Source organism: Sparassis crispa (genome assembly GCF_003851025.1).
Source record: "Sparassis crispa DNA, contig_000003F, whole genome shotgun sequence".
Classification (NCBI taxonomy): domain Eukaryota; kingdom Fungi; phylum Basidiomycota; class Agaricomycetes; order Polyporales; family Sparassidaceae; genus Sparassis; species Sparassis crispa.
The window spans coordinates 2,804,396-2,827,085 of record NW_020939750.1 but is presented as its reverse complement, the minus strand read 5'-3'; the positions used below and the strand labels follow the sequence as shown (position 1 = coordinate 2,827,085).

Here is a 22,690-nt window from a genome sequence, read left to right as displayed (position 1 = left end):
GTGTAGTTATTTCGCTTAGACTCTGACTGTGGAAGGGTGTGCTGGCAAAACAGACCACCGTTTAACTGATGTAATTGACTTCCCTTTTCGGGAGACATGTGCTGTATTATGTAACACAAATTTCCTCCGCGAACTTGAGCCATCTTTCTCTTCCGGGCCATCTCGGACTTACCACGAAACGTTGGTCGTGGGCCTACAACAGGTCCGTTCTGGTCATTGCAATCGGTGAGAAGACGTTCTTTCGTCTGCTTCGTTCTCGTCTTCGAAGATGAAACGCACTGGGCTCTGACTTCAGATGTCTCGCACTACGCTCCACGTCGAGCGGCGGCCTAGAAAACCGTTAACTGACAGTATTTCGCTAATGTCTCGTCCTGCTTGTGAAGATGTACTGACAATGTGTTCCCACTTCGAGGGCAGATCCTCAGAAGATATTTTGGACTTCCTTGGAATGTCTACCGCTGTGGAACAGAGTCAAGCCCCAGCTCCTGGAAGTGATGAAGAAGGAATAAATGAGACTGAGTTATCCGATTTCTGTGAAGTGATGGAGACCACAAAGCAGAGCTTGGCCGCGGTGCGCAAGACGATCAAAGCTCTACGCGAGAAGTGAGTATATGACTTCGTACCATTGAGATCGCTCATTGATGGCTGAGCTATGTAGGCAGAGCACGACATCAGATCTCGATACCAAGGATGGTATATCTCTGCTGTCGTTGAAGCATCATCTCCTGCTGTCATACCTGCAATCATTGGTGCTCATGATCTCCCGCCGTGCCCTGGGTCACTCTCTGACCGAGCGAACCCCTCCACTTTCCACATTCAGTGCCCCAGATCGCGCTGCACGGGGTACCGGTTTGGGCGACAGGGTCGACTCGATGGTTGAAGCCCGTGTGGTGCTCGAGAAGATCAAGGTGCTCGAGGGCCGGATGCAGTACCAGATCGAGAAGTTGGTGCGAGTCGCGGAAGAACCGTCTTCCGCAAGTAAAAATGTCGTGAACGGTAAGCTTGCACATTGATTTTCTCTGAGATCTCCGCTTATTGGACTTGCGCGATCTTGCAGACCCATTGGCGTTCCGACCCAATCCCGAGGCTCTCATGGATCAGGAGGCCAACTCTGAGGGTGAAGGTGAGGCGCATGATGGACAGGACAGAGCCGACGTGTATCGTCCTCCTAAACTCGCGCCGGTGCCATACACCGAGTCACGGAAAGACAAAGACAAGGACAAGTCGCGTCGTGCGCCAATCCCGACTGCATTGTCCACCCTTGCGCATTTGGATCCATCAAAACCCTATGTCGAATCCACGTCAGGTCTCGGCTCCACCCCTGCATTGATGTCGCAGCGGGCGCGCGAGTTGCAGCGCATGACCGAGTTCGAGGAGGAGAACATGATCAGGTTGGTGATGAAGAAGAAGGAGGCGAAGCGGCGCAAGCAGGACGAGGCGGATATCGCCTTGGGCTTGGGTGCCGCGTCAGGCAGACGGGGCCGCAGCGGCGGCGGATTGGAGGACGAGTTCGGCGATATCTTACGGTCGGCGGGCCGGAACCGCGGCGGAAATGTTGGAGATGGATATGAGGAGCTGAGGCAGAGGAGTCACAAGGAAAGCGTACTCGCTAGGTCGAGAGTCCGGAGTCGGGATGATACGTCTGATGACCTGGGGAATGACGGTCCGAAGCAGAGGAAGAAAAGCAGGTTTGAAAGAGAAGTCAAGGCAGCGAAAAAGAGATCAATCACCCGGCGTAGATGATATACATAAGAATTCTCTACCTCGATGTGGACCCCATGATATCATCGATCAGCCACCAAGGTGGAGCGTATCTGTACCAGGGATATCTTGGCTAGCCTGGCGAGCTATGTTACTTTCACCCATATACTTCCGCCGTGGATTTTGGCCCACCTCTGGGACAAGGACCGATAGTTGACTATCTCACTATCAAGGTAAATGGCGAGTGTGGCTTTGGATGTACTTCCAACAGTCAATCCATCTAACGAGGACAGTGGCCTGAAGATGCCGACTCGCTCGGCATCCGCTCAGGCATGTGAAGCTTGCGCCCTTCGCCACAAACCACCGAGCAAGTGGTTGACACGATGCAGGGCTGTATATAAGGATGCGTTCTGCATCAGTGGACACGACCAGCGCAACTTCCGCATCATGTCAGGCTCCCATTCTGAACAAGTGCGCCAGAAATCTACACATCCACTATTGGACCTATGTGGGGAACTCGGTTGGGAATTCTATAAAATCCTCCCTGTTCCGAACAGCCCACAGAAACAGCCGCCACCGAGCCAGACGAGGAAGAAAGTGAGACAGCGAGTCGAGGATGGGACGAGCAATGCACCATACTAACTGATATATAGGGACAGCCCACACAAAGGCTAACCAAGATCGACGGTATGATGCTGCCAATAATCCATGCTTCGTGAAAACTCATTGAGGGTTGCAACTGGCGGACAGAGATAGAGATACCCCCACCCAATGCGTCAAGGGCCCATGTACCAACGCCCCTGTACGCAGATATTTGCACGCCCACGGGACGGAAAGCCCCACTCCCATGTCGAGATGAACCCGAAAGGTTGGGCGCCCATATAACCGTTAACGTAGACGGGATCTGGGTGGTGGATGATAGGGAGGAAGATTAATATTTCACAGTCACAGAGAAGAGGATGCAACCTCCGTCGGCCTACTGTATCATTATTACTAATAAATTCCGCTGTCAGAAGTTTTGGGAATCACTGAACCACAAGCAAGTATACTTGCAGCTGTGTTTCCACGATGAACGTTCGCATCCGTAACCGACCACCGAAACTACATCCAGGAATAAAAGACCATCAAGCCAAATGGCGGAGTGTCAGTCCATGTAAACGAGACGAGCAACCTGAGAATGACCCCGACATGCTGGATATGCGCGTTAGCCATTTTACACCTTCCACGAGCCAAGCATGTGGATATCCCGGTGCTTGGGGTATAGTGCCTCCTGCGTTGACTGACTTTGCCGGCCCTGCTTCTCCGCTGTGCTAGACTCGCACTATAAACCCCAACAGCAGTAACACCCACTGTCCCAATTAGCGCAAGGAGTGAGCGCACCTATCTTGGATCATGTAATGGACCATTACTGCCGCGAACGCGCCTAAAGGGACCTCAACTCAAGACTGACCGTATAATGTTTCCAACAATCCATACTTGCCCGCAATAGCTCATTCAAGGTTGTGACGAGCCGGGACGTCATACAGAAGAATAAATTACACACCAATTTGCCCATCGGTCGGATATGCTGCAAAGTCTGATAACATTAGTGCTTATGCTTAGATGGTCGGTAGAACCGGACATTGCGACATGTACCAGAGCTACATTTGAATCATATCTCGGAGGTTACCTTCTGGCCAGTGGAAGATGAGTAGGAGGCCGTCTGTCGCAGTTGTCGATCGTTTATGCAGCTCTGCTAGAGACACTCTGTCAGAATTTCAGAATCTAAAATACGATGTGTTACATACCTAGTACTAATACGCGGCTAACTAAATGGGAACATTGAGGAAGACATCACGTCGGCACAAATAGAAAATTTTCAGAACGTACACATTAGTACAGAAGTAAGTTGTCTTCTTACACAACTAACTACACTAGTGTTTCAGTGTTCTTTTTGATGTTAAATGCAGTCGCATGGCTCGCCTCCAGGCATGGTCCAGGGCGTCATGAGCGTGAACCGGGAGATGGTGAGAGAAACATCAATGTCAGGCTGAGGAACGAGAAGGGAAGCAGGGTCCGAATCGCAAGCACTTGGGCATTCAAGATTAATCATGCTGCACCCCGCCTCATCGTTCCACGGCACCTGTGATGCAGGAAAGCGCAACTTCAATTCACCCAAATTTCATAAATCCCAAGATTCTTCTCGTATCTCGAATTGAGAAACGAACGCACTCGGACAGCGGGACGTACTACAGCATCAAAAAGCGTGTTATTATCGTCACGGTAGCAATGGAAGTTAAAGCGATGATGACGAATATTTGCACGTAGCGAAACAATGGTGGCCTTCCTGAACAAACCGGGCTGCAACCTAAAAAGAAGTTAGTTCAAGTCAGGCACAGATATACCGAGGAACGAAGCTCGAAGAAGAGGGCCACCGTACGATATGCACAAGGCTGATGAGAAATAGAGTTCTTCAAGTTATTTGTCCCTGCATCTAAGGTGCATCCAGCGCATTCAGCTGATGACAGACCTTCTGTGATAGTTCGGTGTTATGCTTTGTTTTGGTCATCTTGTAGCCACAAAAAGGCTGTTCAAATGGTTCACGATCAGATCTGCGCGTTCTTTCGTCTAACCAACAATGGATCAGGACCCACCCAACGACACAACTCGCACCATGGAAGACACGTCTCGCACCATAGAAGATCGCACCACGGACGACACATCGGAGTACACTCGTTGGCTTGACAGGAAGCCCTATGCCACAGAGTCTCATTTATCTGGCACGAGCGCCTCCAATGTTGTTATGGAAGCCATAAACGATACAATAGTCGTTAGTGGGGTGGACAGCGATGTTGACGCGGAAGGTGACGCGAACAGGGAATGGAGGGAGCCTAAAGTTGTGCGTAGCGGTCATTCGAGGAGCCACAGAAAGAAAGGGTACGTCGATACATGAACGCATAGAATGATCTGACAGGGCCACATTACAGTTCTATGACAGTAGCTTCAGGGCAGTTGCAAGTACAGTCACCGAAGAAAGTTCATTTCACCCCTTCAGTGGAGGCCGCAACGGCTAGTCCCATTGTCAGCAGTCCTGCAAGAGATGCATTCTCAGCGAATGACGACCATTCAGGACAGAGGGCTGGGTTTCCGGCTTCCCGTACGTATGGCCACAATTAAATATGAATGGCTCACGAATGGTCCCCTGCACAGCCAATGCCCCTACTGCTTGGAAATCCTCGTCAAAGCAATCGTCTGGGGGTAACGTCCAATTCCCCTCAGCGTTAACAGTGGAGACCCGCGGCCGCACCAGTAAATCTCTTGCACGCTCCAGCGATCCAGGATATCCGGCACGCCAGGATCGTGATAAATCGTCGGGAAGATCGGCTGCGAAGAGAAGCAAGAGCATGGATACTTTAGAACACGTTAGCCGGCCACAAGAAGTTGACAAGCCCAACGACAATTGGACAAGGGAGAAGGTTGCTCGTCCGCTTAGGTCTTCTTCGTCAGAGCGTAACTCGCAAAAGGCTGTTACAAGAGACGCACGTTACAGTCTTCCCGCTCTGACAACCGGTCCCACGGATGCTCCTGCTTCAGGGGCGCCTAGGAAGTCGTGGGTGGTCAACCTTCTTGGCCACGCACTGTGCTTGACACAAGATCAAACTCCCATTGAAACACAACCGTCTTGGTCATCCACTTCCACAAATCTGAGAGAAAGACGTGGTATCGCCGGTTCTCTTGTACTCCCCGCTGCATGTGATCCTGACTCTGAGCACCGGCAAAGCAGTCTATCGTCGGGTGGTCGAGATGCGAACAGAAGCACATTTCACAGTCATGGAGAACGTACTCGCCGTTCAAGGGAAGCCGACAGGTCCAGAAGTGATGTCGGAGGTCGCCCCAAGATCTTCCATCCGACGCTCGAACCGGGATTCCAGGAACGCCACCCAAGAGATAGTGCTACGACGCACCATCAGCGTAGTAAATCTCTGCCAGCAAGGGGTCCTAGATCACCCTCACAGATGAGACATTCGTGGATCCGATTCAACAGTGGACTGGACATCCAACTGCACGCCAACTACCACCACCTTGGTGGAGATTACAGCTCGCAACGTGAGATGCAGCACGTATTCGGTCAAACTGGAAGCGCTCAGGAAGATACGCGTCAAGAAGAATCGTCTCCCCAAGAGAGAACTGATTCTGAGGAGCTTGTCATGATTGGTGCAGGTGAGGCAGCGTTGAGGACGAGAGCCAAAGCTAGACGGATTTATATGACCGATCGAAAGCGTACTATATGATAACTTCATGTGAGCATTGAATAGGTTGAACAACTGAAACTAAGCAAAATCCAAACAACTCCTGTGGAAGAAAGATGAAGTTGTACCAAAGCGCCGGAAAACCGTCGCTCTCGACATGTTGCTCACCATAACTACGAGCCCCTTGGGACAACATCAAAACACCTCCGATAGCTGTCATACCGACCATCCAAAGGTCCAGGAGAGGTGTGCTTCAGCCTATTACGACGGCATTATTTAATTTGCATTCGAATTGCATCCTCTAGTTATCCTCAGACGGGACATAAGGAGAATTAGAGCTCGGCGAAAGAGTCCAGCCTCGGTCCAGACGAAATCTGATTCAGTGCTTGGCGTGTTTGCGAACTTTGGAGACCTTGTGAAACAACGACAGAACAAACGGATGATTCCGCGCTTTCGCTGCGCGACGTAACCACGTGTAAAGGCAGTGCCGGATATAGCAAGCTGGGTAGTTCAGAGCAACACAACTTCAAGCTGAACCGCAGCTGTCAGTCTTCCAAAGCGTGCCAAATGAAGTCTGCGCTGTCTGTTTATCGAGACTGTCATTATCTTCCCCGAAGATGATCAAACACATATCCATACTTATTCGTCTACTCTCAGGTGGCCACACCACGTGTGGCAAAATGCTTGCCACCGTATAAGAGAGAACTTGAGCGATTATCCACGCTCTCATCCTGATAGTAACTCTGTCCGCCAACACTGCCAACACATCATGTCTACCTCCTCATATACGCCTTGGATTCAGAAAAGGCCGCGTATGTTTTCTATGTGGTATCCTAGCCCACCTCACGCTCTGATCGTCTGCACAAACCACCCGACGTCCTGTGGCCGAGCAGCAGCTCAGGCAACCGACTCCATGCAGTCGACGAAACCATTTTCGAAGACTCACTGCCAGACGGCAAGCACAGAGAACATCAGGTATGTTCCAATGGTTGTATGTCCAAGAGTGTGAGAATGACTGGGAATGCCACAGTCCCACAAATACTGGCCCAATCCTTAAACAATCACCACTGGGTAGAACTCCAATAAAGAGAGTGCGATTTTCTCCTTCCACGACGTCACTGAAAGGAAAATGGAACGACATACCTGAACGTACAAAACGATTTGCTCGTTCCTCGCCTCAAAAAGCAAGTGTGGCGAGAAGACATACTTTTGATGTGCGCGGCGACAAACCACAGAAGGCGGATGGTTGCAGAGTTAGCGTCCGGGAATGCATGATCAGCGGTCCCAAGAAGCTCCTTACACGGGAAGAGCTGGAGCGAGAATGTGCCAAGAGGAATCGTGGAAATTCTCGGTTGGATTCTGACGCTATTGGCCCACAGTTTCATGTCTCTAGGTCGGGGTCGTTTCAAAGACTGCTAGCTCAGAGACTCAGAGTGTGGCCTAGCAGCAGGCGGGGCGACCAGAAAAAAGCGGGCGAACACTTTCGTCGCGTCTCATACCCCGAGTGATGCCCTCATATGCGCCAAGTCTGTTGGAGAGAGCGGTGGCGTAAAACCGGAAGATCAAGGGGGCACTGCACGAGCATTATTTGTTGCGCCTCCTCCCCAAGCTCATTTAATGCTTCTGCTTCTCGTACATAGTTGAATGGGTATCACGGTATTCAAGTTTCTGGGTTCCAGAGATCTATGCATCACACGATTCGTATGTTTATGTCGATTTTCCTCCGGTGAACTATTTCATCTTCATGATCGTCAAATGCAGACATTCACAGCTACACGGTACCGCGCCGTGTGTTCGCATACCATTACAGTAATAGGTAAGACCCGTCACATCAAGAACGCAGCCTAATGACGTCCCTTCGACAACCACAGCATGCAGTAGGCACAGTAGTGCAGACAATCCTTCTATGATCCTTGTGAGGGTTGCAAATGCCTCCCGCATGAGTGGCAGTAAATTCCAGGCAACCACCATGAGTGGCTAAGGAAAGGAAAACATCATTTGGAAAGTCTCATACTAAGGATCCTGCACAATTGGTGCAGCAACGGTGAAAACCTACTACCCTGAGTCCTAGTCGGACTATACCTTATAGTACAGTGGGGGGGGGGGGGGGGGACAAAATGCGCTCTCCCCGGCCTCCGGTCCTTGGGTAGTGCTTCATGCTGGAGGTGGCAGTAGATCAGCGACAAAAGGATGGAGTCCTACAAACGCAAAATGATTACAACATACACTTAGTGCTACTAGCTGGATGAAGTGAATCATCCCACAAGAATCACTTAAGAGTGCTCACATGCCTTATCACGTCGCAAAACAAAAGCAATTCGTTATTTGACCTTACAGACGAGCCGGAAAACACCACAGCACCATATGCATGGAGAAAAATGTGCAATTAATCATCGCTCTCGAATCCGAGGCCGCCATCAACGGAATCAAGCGCAGACAGCAGATGGCAGATGGCCAGGGAGAATTTGAGGCGTACTATTGGTGATCATCCTGATATGCGAACTGACCCAGGAGTGCGAACTTCTCTTCCACAGCTCGTTCTGTTCCTCGTCTTCCCTCAGAAAAATAGGATAAGTATTGTATGACCTCTAAAATACTACTGTAAAAGTTTCGAGAGAACGACAGAAACGGCTGCCTCAAAACGATGGAGAGCACTGTCTGGTGGAGGTGTGACGTTTTCAAGCTCAGTTTTGGATCGATAACGCGTCTTTTGTCCTCGTGAGCGTATGCCGTTCGGAGATTGATTCGGCAGTGTGACATTGAGGACACCGGGTTTTTACAGTATGCTCGACGACAGAAAAAAATATATGCTCATAGATTTCAGTACTACAGACGCTACATAATGCATGTGCAAATCCGTGAAGCAAAGCGATGAGGTAGTGAGCGCCAGCGATGGTATTCGCAAAATATCAGGGGTCACCGATAGTAATTGAACCGGAAAGGCAACTCTTCTGGTTGTGGGCTTTGCCACCTTCAGTCTCTCCTGCGTCCTCGGACTGAGCCACAAAGCAACATATCACGAGCATCCGCGAGGAATCCTGCAGATATGAGTCAGTGGGCCACATTGGTAAGCATCATCTTGGATATCCTTCCCCATCGCCACATGTTGAATTGTGGCCACTGAGTCCTGTAATACTACGGACCCTTCTTCTCTTCCGTTTCTCGCGTGTTCATCATACTTGGCTCTGATACAGAATCATGCCTGTTGTTGCTGGCGGCCAGTACTCCATGCCCAGCGAGCTTTCGAGTCGGCAAAGGAGAACCTCATCACCACCACTGGAAGCTTCTCCCGCCACTATCGCGTATGACCTCGACGACTTCGATCTGCTGAGGCCTCCAACAACCTCAAGTCGGCACCACGAGGCGGCATCACATCGACCTATGGCCGGTAACTACAGGCATGTCCTTCTCTGCATACGCTTCAGGTTGTCAGGCTGATACGTATCTCAGATCTGAGGGGAATGTGCCGCGTGTGCGTCGTTCACCGTCTCCTGCGATGACGCGCCATAGGTCCTCGCCACCATCGCGTGTTAGAGATCATGCTCATACGCGGGCACGGGATGACGCTGAACCCCGGCCAAGACGCGCTTCAAGGAGTCATGTTCGCGGCCACTCGTCTGGAGAAACTGCATCGAAGTCCTCGTCGAAGTTACCGGCCCCTGAGTCCTTGTCCCGGGGCATTGCTCTGAAGTCCTCGTCAAAGGCGGCCACCCCTAGCTCTTCATCGAAAAAGTCTGCTCCTGAGTCCCTATCGAAGGCGTCTGCTTCTAAATCTTCTTCGAGGATGCCTGGATCCAGTTCTTCATCAAGGCCACTTCCAAGTTACTCCTCCAAGATCCTTGCTATGAACTCCCCGTCGACGGCGTCGGCTCCCAGCTCTTCTAAGGCGATTGCTCCAGACACGTCGAAGAGTGTGCCTTCTAGTCCCTCTTCCAAGACTCCTGCGACAAAATCGAGGCTACACATTCCAGATTCCTGGTTGCGTACGCTTGCCGCGAAGTCCTCGTCGAAGGCGACTCCTCCAGCACCATCGTCGAGTGCCCATGTTCGCTCGTCCTCGTCCAACGCGTCTGCTGCCGGATCATCGTCACGAGCGCGTGCGCTCAGTTCCCCGACCGGATTGCCTATTCGCCGGGAGCACAGACACAAGAGGTCTGCAGACGACAAAACGCGCACTTCCCGCGATCCGCGCCCGCTATCCTCCTGGCAGACCGCAAACACCCCCCCGCCTATCGATCCTGCACCCAACACAGGGTACGTCCCCCTCGGGAGGACGTCGCACTACGCACCTGCGGCGGATTCGTTCAATGCGCGGTTCCAGTGGTATAAGGACCATTATGGTGATACCGCAGAGCTGGAGGGCGAATTTGATGGTACGAGCGCTCCTGGTTGTTATGGGGTCGGTGCTGACGACGTGGCTTTCTGTGTTACAGAGGATGACCCGATGTTTTTGAGCGACTGGGTTCATGTCTCTCCCCAAGTGGACGCGCAGTTTCCTGAGGCCGCGAGTATGAGGAGCAGGCAGAAGAAGTTGCGGAAGCAACATCCTGCTGCGAGGAAATAGGGACGGGAGACGGTTGCTGATCTAGTTGGGCGTTTAGTTGGGCAGTTCTTCGACCTATGCTGCAGTCTTACTTCATTGGATTACATGGTATTCAGACGTCAGATTTGGATAGCTTACTAGGAGACACCGAGTTCAATCGTATGCAAGTTATTTCTGCTATACCTGTGACATTCCTGGTCTGTGTGTGGGTTTCGCCGACTGGTGCCTTACTCGAATCCGTCACACAAGGCATTTTTTGCAAACATACGTAATGCGTAGATCCTGCGTCGTGCGTACTTGTACTGGCCATGGGATGTACGTTACTCTGGGAGCAGAACCGGAAACGACGCATTATTGGTAAGTAATTGGCGTCCTCGACCAAACTTTCTTAAAGATGGCTCTAGTGACTCCTTGAGGTCCAACGACACGCGCTTACGATCCTTGCCTTCTGTTACAGATATGCGGACAATGCTACCATCACTTCTCGACATCCTTCACCACTTCCCCCAGACAGCTTCGTCTCCCGAAACATGTCCATACGCCATGCGCGCCGCTCCATAAGCTACGTTTGCAGAGCTCGAGGCGTACCTGGCGGCGGTATCGACTGCATAGCCTGGCGTTCGCGTTCGCCCAGCCGTCATCTGTCAAGGCGCAATCTAAGTGGCATGAAGTAATGGCGCAGTGAGACCGCACGCTCTCGCTGGAGTTCTCCTTAAGCGGGTCGATGACGCCTGCGGTCTTGCTGAAATTGCGCGCGGCCTCTTTGTCGCGGGTGAAATGGTCACCCGCGCGTCTGTCGTGGGGTCGGTGATCTGCAACGGCATTCAAGTTAGACCAGTGTGAAGAGCGAAGACGCACGAAATTTGCCGCGAGCGAGACGGTGGGGTTGGCAATGTCGGGGTGAAGGCCTACGCCTTTGTTGTCGCCGAGGCTGACGTCTTTGTCGTTGAGAGACAATATGAATGAGTGGTATCCGTGAAAGACAATATAGGTCGTGGGGCGATGAGAAGATGATTCAGGCAAAGCGTGTGGTGGGGAGCGCTATATAGCGGGGGTTGGAGGCGAATTCTGATACGACATATAACGCAATTATAATTCGCTGCAGGCCCTGGAATTTTGGTGCTCGTGGAGACCCTGCCATGATACCTGTGAGCATGAACGTCGGTTGCCTTCCGGGGTAGGTCTCCTACCTCTTTGGGCCGCACTTCAACAAGTATTTCAAACCTTCAAAAATCTGTATTATGATCATAAGGAACGGGATATCTATGTCTTCGAATAAATGTTTCCGTCAGTAAACAACTCCGGTGAAACAAAGTCGATGGCAAAAACTTTGGGCGTATGTCAAGCGTCAAGAGCGATGCCTCGCAAGTAACAGCCTACTAACAGGTAGTCGCAAGGACTCCACAGAGTGATGAAAAATTTTGAGGGCAAGAGGCCGAACCAACCTATCAACGCCTTGACTGCATCAGCTGAGTTGAGCGCGGCATTGAGTCGAACGTTGGGAGGATGTTCTCGATAGGGTCAAGGTAAGAGCAGCGCTGGATATGCGAGTAATCTAGGACTGCGTACACCACGAACCAAATATTACAGACCGTGGTAGAGCTGGTGGTATCATGAAGTCGACCACTCGCGTCTGCTGTCCGGAAAGAACTTCTCTCTCGCGTCCTTGCTCACTATATGTACCGCGAAGTCCCCGGCATCTAGCATGGCCCAACCGTCACTCATCCGCTTTTTTGTGTTGTGAGGCAGGAGGACCGGCGGCTGCGCGGTCAGAAGCTGATTGAAATCAGATACGAACTTGCGACACCACCAGAGGTGACTTACGACTTTGCGCACAACCCGGACGACGGACTCAATGGCGCCTCGGTTCTCCGTACCTTCCTTCACCTTTCCCGCAGGAAAATAAAATGTCAGCGACCACCAATTGTGCTACAAGCCGTCTTGCCCACCTGTGCGATGACGACCCAGTTCCAGATCCCGCCATCGTAGTCATAGACAGGCTCCCCGGCATATGTCCTCCCCCGCTTCCTGCGCCCCTTCGGCATCGCATCGGGAAGCGGTGGTCCTACAGACGTCGGTACGGGCTCCCGCACGAGCAGCGTCCCCGGTTCGAGATGCGGCGAGGTCCTGAGCGCGGCGTGCAAGTGCACGATATGGCTGTCGGCAGGAATGGTAGCGGGAAGAGGGGCCAGCGGCTCTAAGGAAGACGGTCGGAGGTGTGGGGGCGTGGGTCGGTGGACAGATGATGCTGTGGGTGGGTTAGAGACCTCAGAGGGGTCCATGAACCATGGCACAGAGACGTTAGGCTCAGAGGGCCCAGAGGCTGTAGACAGGGAACGTCTTGCCAGGTCGTAGCAGAGTTGTCTGTGGCATACCCGAGAGAACCCTCTGAATGCCTGCATCTTGTGGTCAAGTTGTAGTACGGGTGTGTCCGACTCGGAGGCGCCGGTCAAAGATCATCTCACGTGACCGCAGACGCGCTATGGTACGCGTATCCGAATCGTCCTACTTGCCAGTCTCGGTCTCGGTCTCGGTCCACGAGACTTGGCCTGAGTCCTCGCGCACAATCCTCCTGAGGAAAGTAGAGCGGGGTTCGGGAAGTTCAATGATCGCGTGGTCGTCTTTTCGTGATCGCGATTAACATCAACACCCCTGAAGAGGAGAGAGCGTCGTGGCGCACAGTCGGGGACAGGGATGAGCATACCAATATAATTATCATTGCCACTCTCTCTGTATCCAATGTGCCATCGCGTTTTCCCCGTATAAAACAGTAGAGCTTATCTTTAAGCTTACTTTTTCAAAAAATAAGGATAATGATAATCTCGACATTGCACGGTGCCAAGCGAATAACATCCTTATCCGGCGCGATGACGGAGTTCTCCGGCACGATCTGCGGTGTTGAGATCATTTTGACAGCTGAGCTACGAGCAAGCTTTATAACGGGGTGCGCTGTGCTCCTGTTCAGGCTCACACCTCTCCTCTCATCCCTACCACCCCGTTCGCCATGGCAGGTCTGCGCATGAGCATCGTCGTCAGCACGACGGCCTTCCTCCTCGGTGAGTGCACGCTTCTTCGCGCCTTGATAGATGTACGACTAACACTCAGTTGCTCACGCTGGTGCTCGGTGCACACACCGACAGGCCTGCTCTTCACCCACTGGATCGCGGACTCGCTCTCGCTATGGAAGACGCCCGAAACGCAGACGGACGCGAGCCTGTGGACCGCCGCGACGTACTACTCTATCCTCTCGCGCATGCCCCCGACGCTCGCATACGTATATGCGGCGATAACCGTACTGGGCGGCGCGACGCTCTTGTGGAGTCTGCGCGATGGGAGCGCTGGCAACCTGATGTTTGACGGGGGCAGCATCTGTGAGTGTGCAGTGGCGTTTCGCGCTGTCAGCGAAATCACATGCCAGTGTCTCCCCAGTCCTGTATGCCACTACGGTATACGTGTACATTAGCTCTGTACTTCCAAGTGAGTCTCTTGGCCCCTCATGTGTGCGTTCCGCACCCTGATCGCTGCGAAGATTTTTTCGCGAACTTCACGTCGCTGTCCCTCCCTCCTCTCGCTACGTCGTCCTCGATCCTACCATTCCCGTCGGCGCTCCGCACGCCGACGCTGGAGCTCGCATCCTCACACCTCGTGTGCAGCGTCACGCTCACCGGCGTGATTATCCTGCAGGCGGGGCGGTGGTGGGCGGAGCAGTCCGATGACGATGCCCAGGAGGACCTGATGGGCGAGGGCGATGAGGAGGCGGAGGAGAAGAGGTTGCGAAGCCGCAGTCGCAGTCGCAGGCGAGAAAAAGGGAAGGCGGAGTCTAAGAAGACGAAGTGAGCGGCGGGCCGACGTGTGGACACGAAAAGTATATGTTGATCTCGAGTGCGCGTGCGCGCTCTTGTCTCTTGGGTGGACTGCTTGGACGCTGGGCATATTGTATATATTTGTACTTGACTAACGAGACGTGCACAGCACCAATACAAGGTGTACATCTACTCGGATGACCTGTTTATGGAGTCGACCTGATCGCGGTTGCGTGCTGCACGGAACAATTGCAAGCACAAAATGTGCCCTTGGTATACAAGCTCTGATAAAAACTCGAATGCGGCGACATATTGGGCCAGGGTGTACCAAACATTCAACGACAAGGGGGTAAATGTGGATCCGGTCATACCAAGAAAGATGAGATGGTGGCAGACAGCCAAAAATACAGTAGTTAGTATCGCACAAAAGATGTCAATGTCCAAAAATTTTAAACATGCCATCCGGACTAGATAGCAGTCAACCTTCTGAACCCTTACTGAGGAGAAACGCGCCAAGGAGAAGCGTCGGTCGGGCGAAGGAGAAGCGGCGAGCAGAAAAGACAGCAAGGAAGTCGAGGAAGAGAGTGTAGCAATAACCGAGGACTGCGCAAGATGAGGCTGAGTCTCCGTATGCTGGAGACCGTAAGTCCTGCTGGGCGGCCATCTGTCATCACAAAGCTGTCTTGTCACCACCAAGTTCACCGATGACTGCAAGATCCTCCTGCACTCCTGGGGAGGCACCACGCCGCGATAATTTTGCGCAGGGAAGGCGACGGGCTCGTAACTAACCTCTACGAGATGTTGGCAAGAAATTCTCAGTGAAGGCAACAACCAAGTTCATTAGCTAGTATGAGGACAAGCAGTGAGCAGAAAAGAACGGAAGAGCACCGTGGGTATTGCAAGGAGCATTGACGGTGCAGTCGAAGGATAATGGTCAGTTGTTAAGATGCTTGCACTGACGTTCGAGCTCTGGATGGATCTTGGTGAAAGGCATATGAAAGTGTCCAGGCAGGTCACTTACAGTAATTCAACCTAGCATCCGGCGCACTGCAGCACAAGTTCGCTGTTGGCCATGCCCAGTCTGCAAACCCGAGTTGCAGAAGGTGTTGTTTGGTGTCCTGCAATACTTGAAGTCGCCCATATATCTGATCTTCATTCTTGATGGCCCTGAACGACCTGATCTGAGGAAGGCGAGCAAAGGAGGTCATAAGAGAGGCGTAGCAGGCGGCGGGATCAGTCGCTCGGCGGGGGCGGCGTCGCTGCTCGGCTGGCCCGATATGGGTCCATGGGAGCTCGATCCGTCTCTGAGTATGTCCGCTGCCATCCGTATGTCTTTTCCGATACCCGATAGCCGCCCTCCGACGGCACCTCTAGGGGTGTCTCTACTTGCTCGTCCCGAGCCCCTGTATGCCGGTATATATACACCCTGTGAATTTTAACCAACAGTGAGCTCTCATGCCGCATATTCCTATCTCCCTACTTACCGCCACCATATGTGGAATCTATCCCGCATGGCGAGCTGCCTGCATACAGCCCGCGCGGCGCAAATCGTAAAGTGGAGGACCCAAAGAAGATGCCACTAAGGTATGACTGCCTCCCTTATCTCTTTTGCGGTAGTTCAATCCTTGCGCACCCAAGACAGATCCCAGCACGCTTGTATGACCACTCGACATCCGATCTGTATTCCGAGTTCACGGTAACTTTGGATGAGGAAGGCACATGCAGCCTTCCGGCATTGGCAAGAGCTTGGGGATCGACACGCTTGGTGGTTCGTCCAGTGACAAGTAACTTGAATGAGATTAGAATCTGATGCAATTTGCAGCTCTTCGTTCACTTGACGCCTATGAGGATGCCCCATGAGTATGATGATATTATTACATCGAATGACATCGATTTGTGCTTGCAATTTTGGCCATTCATGCCTTTGTCAGGTGAGATACCAGATCCACTTGCACATACTGCATCGTACAACATTTTCACAGAGTATGATCCCTGGCCTATGCCCATGAATCGCCTCCTCGATCCGAGGGTCACAAACACAAATCCTCGGGAAATCATTGTGCGATGGTACCCTTCGCCATCGAACCTCAAGGTATTCGAAGAATCGGTGGAGTTCTTTGATGCGTTGAACAAGCTCAGCTTGGCGGACCTCGCACGTCGGCATGGGATTATCAATGCACAGGTGTTCGACATCCGGGATCCCAATTTGGCACGGTACAAAACAAAGTTTGTGCGTTGCATCTCCGAGAAGGAGTGGGCATTGCTTGTTGATCTACAAGATGGCATTCTGGCAGTAACACGTGCGTACACGATTCTGCCAATGTATAAATACTCACATTCTAATTGGTAGCAACATTGCCTGGTGTGCATGTCCCGATGAAACATCCTCGAAAGTTGCCTCCACACTCTCATGCTGCAAACAACCAATTGGCGACATGTCGACTGTCTGATCCACATAGGTGCTTACTTCCGGGAGTAGGGCCTTGGTGACTGGACTTGCAGCTGCCCAGACCAACTGTGGTAGACTGTAATGTGGCATTGACAGATCATTTTATGTGATCACGTATCGACATACCCTTTCTTTCTGTTGCTTCTCGTGACTGCCACGGACAACGTTAGGTCCCCGTTCTCTGTTCACATCATCTTCCGCGTCATCGTCACGGTCGCTGTCGACACCACTGATGGCTTTTGCATCGCTGATGGCTTCCGCGGCGGCATTGACGCTTATGCCAGATAAATAAGACTGTATGAGACTTCCTGTTAAGCAACGAATGTACTCCGGAGATGTGTCATCCACGGTACGAGATGCATCGGCTGAGTCTGACCCAGGATCGGTTAGATGGAAGAATATGCAAAACTCATCGTGAACCTTTTCGTACAGACAAAACAGACAAAACATGACACCGAGGTAGAGGTGGGGGGTTGTTGGAGTCATCGCACTTTGAGAGTATCAACAGGCAGGACAGGAAACACCTGTCGCACATTGACGTTGACGCGTGTGGTATGCAGATATTCTGCGTACAGTTCCCAATCTTCGTCCGCAGCGCTGGCTTCTAGGTGAGGCGGGAGGGTGTCCTCGAGTATCCGCGGTACACCTGAGTCATCGAAACCAGAGATTAGAGAGCAGGCGACGTTCACGAAACGCCATACACACCATGGTAGGCTCGTCGACAGGCAGGCCCGGACATGATCACCACGTCTCCGGAACGGAGGAGAATGGGGGTCGGCTCGACGTCTCGTGTCAGGCCGCCTATGAGGAAAACTGCAGCGCAGCCTAGTCTACAAGGCGCAGGGAGAAACATCTGAGATCGAGGGTCAAAAAACATCAGAGAAGACGCACGATATCGAGACCAGCGGGGATGTTGCACAAACTTCTGAACGATCGACGTGGGCCATGAGTGTGTCCTGAGAACCAGGAGATAAGGAGCCCCGATCGAAGGGATAGAGACCGCATACCTTGACTTGGTAGAAATTCACGATTCCGGCATCGGGTTCTACCAGAGCTCTCGTGAAACTCGTATATTTCATACATCAGGATCGACCACCCACCATACGTCTCATTCCACGACTCCCAGTCTGGTCCATCTTCCCCCCAATCACCACAATCGGGAACACCATCGCCGAAGACTTCGAACCAGTCGACCGCATCCACGGCCCTCTTGCAAACACGTTTCACATCGTCGTGTATTTCCACCTTACCTTTGGAGAAATCATATTGCTTGCTTCCCCAGTGGTAGGACCACCCGATATTCGCCCAGCGCAATTTTTGGATGAGTGCAGAAGTGGTCAAAGGATGCACCGACGGAGACGGTGCGAGAGGAGGCTTCGGAGCGGCTGATATGGCTGCGTAGTTGTCTTTGCTCACGGGCTCGTTGGAAATCAATTTCCTGGGGCCAGTTGGCTCGGATATCACAGTGGAAATTGAGTCCGTCGCCATAGTAAGAGATGCTCGAGGTTGTATGAACTCATCTTCGCAAACATGCCGTCGCACATTGACATATTTGTTCCATAGCCCTTCCTCTGGGAGGATGTAGTGCGTGTCGAGGTTCGTTTCGTTAGGAGGGCGGGCGTGATCAGACAGCGCCCAGCGCACGAGATGTCTCTGCTCCTCAGGGGAGACAAAAGAAGGTAGCAGGACAAGTCCTATTGCATCGTGAGAGAAGCGGTATGAATACATACATCGCTTGCATAAGAACACCACGCCTCGCACCAGGTGTGCTCGGGAAGACGTAGGCCGTCTTCCCCTCGGTGTGGTTCATGCGGATCTCCTTGCATTGCAGCGCGTCTGGCTTGCCCCACCAGCCTCCCCTCTTAGTCTCCTCAGCCCTCGATTCATCGAGCAGTGCGAGGTCAAGAACATCAGAAAGGTCGGGAGGGGGAAAGCGCGCCTTGTACTTCTTCTCCGCTGCGCGGAACGGTGTCCAGTCGGCCTCGAGCTGCTCGTCCCTGTTTCTCGTTGTCTTCAGGTGCCTCTTCCTAGCCTTCTTGTATGCAGCGCTCGTTGGATCACGCAGGTCCGCGGCAGACAGCATCGTGGTTGCAGTCGTCGGCATGGGTGGGCGCTCACAGCTGGGCCGGCGGGATGCGGGCGCGCCATTTTGGGTAGTGGCGGGAGAGTCAACATGCGCAAATACGAAACCTACTCGCGGCCGACGGTTGGCGTCATAGACTGATCCGCTCGACGAGAGCTCTGCATGCAACTCTTCTCCCCCCCTTCCTCTCCTTCCCCCGTCGTCCACCACATTCTCGCCGTAACGTGGAAATCTAATGTCGCTATGGCTCCCCAGACCGTCTCCGTCCGTCCTAGCGCGCACCTATAGCCGCCAGACTACCCTTGTGAACGTCCGCATCGTCGCTCTCGTGTCCCAAAACTCGCGGCATCATAGAAACCACCCTCATCTACTCGTAAGGAGGTTCCAGAGCACACAGTCAGGCCCGGATGCCCCGAAAAACGCTTCCACGTCTGCTGGAGACGCTTCAATGCCCGACCCGAAGCCGACGCCCCCCACACCCAAAGAGGAGGTCATCCCGTTGAGCACGAGGGTGTGGAAGAAGGTCAAGCATGAAGCACAGCATTACTGGCATGGCAGCAAGCTGCTCGTCTCGGAAGTGCGCATCTCTTCCCGCCTCATGTGGAAGATCCTCCACGGCGATATCCTCACGCGGCGCGAGCGTAGGCAGGTGCGAGCCGTGCTGGTGTAGATGCGAATGATTTCTGATGAGTTCGTGTTCGTTGTACAGTTGAAGCGCACGACTCAGGATCTGCTGCGACTGGTTCCGTTTGCAGTGATCGTTATTGTGCCGTTCATGGAACTTCTGCTCCCCGTGATTCTCGCGGTCTTCCCGAACATGTTGCCTTCGACTTTCGAAGACAAGTTCGCAGCAGTAAGTGCTTGTATTAACTTGGAATTCCCGCCGCGGTTCTCACTCCATTGCAGGAGGAGAAGCAGCGCAAGCTGCTCCGTGTCAGGCTGGATATGGCCAAATTCTTGCAGGAGACTCTGCGCGAGTCTGGGCTGAAGGCAAATGCGCACATCGTTGGCAGTGACGCCTTCAAAGAGTTCTTCCGCAAGGTAAGACCCTCACTTTTCTCGCCGTCGAATCGGCATGCTGACCCAGTGCAGGTCCGCTCGACCGGCGAGTCGCCCTCCGCCACGGACGTGATTAATGTCGCGCGCCTGTTCGACGACGACCTAACGCTCGACAATTTGTCGCGGCCGCAGCTAGTCTCGATGTGCCGCTACATGGGCATCAACGCGTTCGGGACGGACAACTTCCTGCGGGGCACAATCCGCACCCGGCTGCTCGAGCTCCGCCGTGATGACAACTCGATTCTTGCGGAGGGCGTCGATGAGCTGAGTACGTCTGAGCTGCAGGCCGCGTGCCAGAGCCGCGGCATCCGCACCACCGGCATCTCCCCCGCGCGTCTCCGCGACGAGCTCTCCACGTGGATTAACCTCCACCTGCAGAACCGCGTCAGCGGTGTCCTGCTCGTGCTCGCGCGAGCGTTCCAGTTCGATAAGAAGCCTGGGCTGAACGAAGATGGCAAGGCCGCGATCATTCAGAGCGTGGAGAGCGTGCTGTCTGGCTTGCCGGATAACCTGGTCAGTGGTCTTTCTTACATTGGGCTCACGTGATACTGAGGGTGGTACAGCTCAACGAAGCCGAGCTCGAAGTTGACTCGGACAAGGCGAGCTACAAGCAGAAGCTCGATGTGCTCCAACAGCAGGAGGAGCTTATCGAGGACGAAAAAGAGCAGGAGCAGAAGGAGGAGGATGCCCGGCGTGCGCGCAAGGAAGAGGAAGCGCGTCTCGCCCGGTCTCTCCTGCCTGAGTCTGAGGTCAGTGTGATTTATGTTCCGGCGTTCCGTCAGATCCTCATTTCGCGCGAGTAGTTTGAGCCTGAAAAGCTCGAGGAGGGCGATGCCCGCATGACCACCGAGCAGCTGAAGGAGCTCGCTGAAGCTCTGTCCGTGCTCTCGTCCACGTCCAGCATCAAGAAGGAGCGCGACGAGTTGCGCGCACTGATGGAAGAGAATCTGCATGCCGAGGAGGTACGCCCCAACGCATGACGCCGTCTGCTCGGCCCTCACTACTTCTCTTGCAGGACCCGAAGTCGCCGTCGGGCGCACTGACGAAGCGGATCCGCACGATGCTCACAAAGATCGACGGCCAGATCTGGGACTATGACGCGCGTGTGGGCTCCTCGCTGCAGATGATCTCGTGCGATCCGCAGGGCCGGATCTCGGTCGAGGACCTCGAGAAGGCGCTCGCTGTGATCAAGCACAAGCCGGATGAGGAGGTCGGGCACCGCGTCATCGAGAAATTGGACGTAGATAAGGACGGGTTCGTCGAGCTCGAGCATGTGCTGGGTCTTGTCAGAGAGGAGGGCTTGGGTGAGTCTTTTGCATTCTGCATGCTGCGTGCGGCAGGCTGATCGAGTTCACAGGTACCGTTCTTGACGATGAGGCGCAGTCTATCCTAGGACAGGGAAACGAGCTCAGGAACAGCAAGCCGCGCAAGGAGGACATCGTACAAGAGTAGTGCATACAATCTTTTTAAATTTACCTCATCAAGACTCTACTTGCGATTGTATAGGCTAGCCAGAAGTTTTCAGTGCACATGCAGCAATCTTCTAAAGAAACGGTAGGTGTGTAGTCTAATCAAATACCGACGACAGCGACAGAACCAACACATCTCATAGATGAGATAGTATACATGCCGCGCTGCCAAGCTGCCGTCTGATGTCGTGGTAGTCTACGTCGTGGGCTGTCTCGAGAGTTAGTTGAGAACAATGCACCAAGTATACGAGCCACTTACAGTCCTCTACCTCGCCCCAGAGCTCAATCTGGCTGTTCACCTCGACGTGCGCTGCCTTTGCCGCCTCTTCCACGGTGAAGTTCCGCATGACAAGGGCGAGCGCGATCAGGAACGACTTGGATGCGTATGTTGCGCGCTCCATTGCTGCAAAGGGAAAATCAGCTCAGAGCAGACACGGATGGATAGCGCCAGGCGTACCTGCCATCTCCCAGAAGTCAAACTCGGACATGACCTCATCGAATTTTTTCAGAGTCTCTGGTGGTTGTGAGAGCACAACGAACGAGTCTGTTGTGTGTATGTCAACGCCGAACGTGGAGCGGGCCCAGGCTAGCAGCGGGTCCCAGTGTTTTCTTTGCAGCGAGACGAGAGCCGGGGGCCGGTCTTGATGGAAGCTGACGGGGGAGGTTAGACAACCTTCGGTAAGACAGACTGAGCACGAACCAGATGGTATCTGTCTCAAGGTACTTGAGCAGCTGAGCGCGCGCTTCCTTCCGCATGTCCTCATCCTTGAATGCGTCGATCGCTCTAGACGCAAGAGAGGTCTACGGGAGCGCTCGCTCAACAGAATACGCAGCCAAGCAGAAAGATCACTCACCAATGGAAGTGCATGGGGCTTGAGCAGTGTCTCTTGGCTCTCCCACTCGGCGGCGATGAGCGTCGCGACCAGCCGTTTGTCCTGCGGGATCAAGAGAGGCGTTCCGGAGGGCGTCTTGAGGGGGCGGTTGTCGAGGGTGACAGCGAACGCACCGTCACGCTGCTCTATACCCACCGTCTTCCAGAACCGCTTCAGCGTCGCTTGTGCACCTAGGCGCAGCAGGAAGGTCAGGATCGGGAAGAGCGTCAACTTTAAGCCTTCTTACGATTTGTTGCGGTGACCGCTGGGCCGGACGTGGCGACTGTCGCCTGTCCTCGGACGACCCATGTTCTGTGCGGTACGAGTGCTCGTCTGCACGAGGACCGCAAGAGAAGGCGGACGGGACGAGCGAAGCAGGGGGTCTGCATATGAACGATTCGAATGCGGTGATGGAGAAACGTGACCAAGTCGCGTACGCGTTACACTGCACGTTACCCCTGTGACGCGCTCTGGCTCTGCTG

General features: G+C 53.3%; 10 protein-coding genes across 10 annotated transcripts; 7 read left to right on the top strand and 3 right to left on the bottom strand.

The window, feature by feature from the left end:
- Positions 1–361: 361 nt before the first annotated feature.
- SCP_0410260 (Neuroguidin) lies at positions 362–1,743 on the top strand (the record flags this gene model as incomplete). Its single annotated transcript, XM_027757753.1, has 3 exons — positions 362–603; positions 659–996; positions 1,058–1,743. 3 exons carry the CDS (start codon positions 362–364, stop codon positions 1,741–1,743), a joined length of 1,266 nt encoding a protein of 421 aa, XP_027613554.1.
- Positions 1,744–2,004: 261 nt separating this feature from the next.
- On the top strand, positions 2,005–2,636 carry SCP_0410250 (hypothetical protein; the record flags this gene model as incomplete). Its single annotated transcript, XM_027757752.1, has 3 exons — positions 2,005–2,298; positions 2,355–2,388; positions 2,452–2,636. 3 exons carry the CDS (start codon positions 2,005–2,007, stop codon positions 2,634–2,636), a joined length of 513 nt encoding a protein of 170 aa, XP_027613553.1.
- Positions 2,637–4,318: 1,682 nt separating this feature from the next.
- On the top strand, positions 4,319–5,972 carry SCP_0410240 (hypothetical protein; the record flags this gene model as incomplete). Its single annotated transcript, XM_027757751.1, has 3 exons — positions 4,319–4,617; positions 4,668–4,837; positions 4,891–5,972. The coding sequence occupies 3 exons, from the start codon at positions 4,319–4,321 to the stop codon at positions 5,970–5,972; spliced, it is 1,551 nt and encodes a 516-aa protein (XP_027613552.1).
- Positions 5,973–6,843: 871 nt separating this feature from the next.
- On the top strand, positions 6,844–7,438 carry SCP_0410230 (hypothetical protein; the record flags this gene model as incomplete). Its single annotated transcript, XM_027757750.1, has 2 exons — positions 6,844–6,905; positions 6,961–7,438. The coding sequence occupies 2 exons, from the start codon at positions 6,844–6,846 to the stop codon at positions 7,436–7,438; spliced, it is 540 nt and encodes a 179-aa protein (XP_027613551.1).
- Positions 7,439–9,128: 1,690 nt separating this feature from the next.
- On the top strand, positions 9,129–10,494 carry SCP_0410220 (hypothetical protein; the record flags this gene model as incomplete). The annotated part of the gene is made up of 3 exons (XM_027757749.1): positions 9,129–9,328; positions 9,381–10,303; positions 10,364–10,494. The coding sequence occupies 3 exons, from the start codon at positions 9,129–9,131 to the stop codon at positions 10,492–10,494; spliced, it is 1,254 nt and encodes a 417-aa protein (XP_027613550.1).
- Positions 10,495–12,084: 1,590 nt separating this feature from the next.
- Positions 12,085–12,875, bottom strand: SCP_0410210 (hypothetical protein; the record flags this gene model as incomplete). Its single annotated transcript, XM_027757748.1, has 3 exons — positions 12,085–12,249; positions 12,298–12,360; positions 12,423–12,875. 3 exons carry the CDS (start codon positions 12,873–12,875, stop codon positions 12,085–12,087), a joined length of 681 nt encoding a protein of 226 aa, XP_027613549.1.
- Positions 12,876–13,477: 602 nt separating this feature from the next.
- Positions 13,478–14,310, top strand: SCP_0410200 (hypothetical protein; the record flags this gene model as incomplete). The annotated part of the gene is made up of 4 exons (XM_027757747.1): positions 13,478–13,529; positions 13,614–13,844; positions 13,903–13,950; positions 14,003–14,310. The coding sequence occupies 4 exons, from the start codon at positions 13,478–13,480 to the stop codon at positions 14,308–14,310; spliced, it is 639 nt and encodes a 212-aa protein (XP_027613548.1).
- Positions 14,311–17,207: 2,897 nt separating this feature from the next.
- SCP_0410190 (hypothetical protein) lies at positions 17,208–18,808 on the bottom strand (the record flags this gene model as incomplete). Its single annotated transcript, XM_027757746.1, has 6 exons — positions 17,208–17,371; positions 17,431–17,555; positions 17,617–17,681; positions 17,733–17,770; positions 17,826–18,419; positions 18,487–18,808. 6 exons carry the CDS (start codon positions 18,806–18,808, stop codon positions 17,208–17,210), a joined length of 1,308 nt encoding a protein of 435 aa, XP_027613547.1.
- Positions 18,809–19,043: 235 nt separating this feature from the next.
- On the top strand, positions 19,044–21,319 carry SCP_0410180 (LETM1 domain-containing protein mdm28, mitochondrial; the record flags this gene model as incomplete). The annotated part of the gene is made up of 8 exons (XM_027757745.1): positions 19,044–19,457; positions 19,518–19,661; positions 19,715–19,849; positions 19,901–20,380; positions 20,431–20,616; positions 20,671–20,829; positions 20,883–21,171; positions 21,225–21,319. 8 exons carry the CDS (start codon positions 19,044–19,046, stop codon positions 21,317–21,319), a joined length of 1,902 nt encoding a protein of 633 aa, XP_027613546.1.
- A 154-nt stretch (positions 21,320–21,473) lies between these two features.
- Positions 21,474–22,597, bottom strand: SCP_0410170 (Protein atp12, mitochondrial; the record flags this gene model as incomplete). The annotated part of the gene is made up of 6 exons (XM_027757744.1): positions 21,474–21,544; positions 21,596–21,739; positions 21,794–21,987; positions 22,037–22,137; positions 22,191–22,399; positions 22,456–22,597. The coding sequence occupies 6 exons, from the start codon at positions 22,595–22,597 to the stop codon at positions 21,474–21,476; spliced, it is 861 nt and encodes a 286-aa protein (XP_027613545.1).
- Between the last annotated feature and the right edge of the window lie 93 nt (positions 22,598–22,690).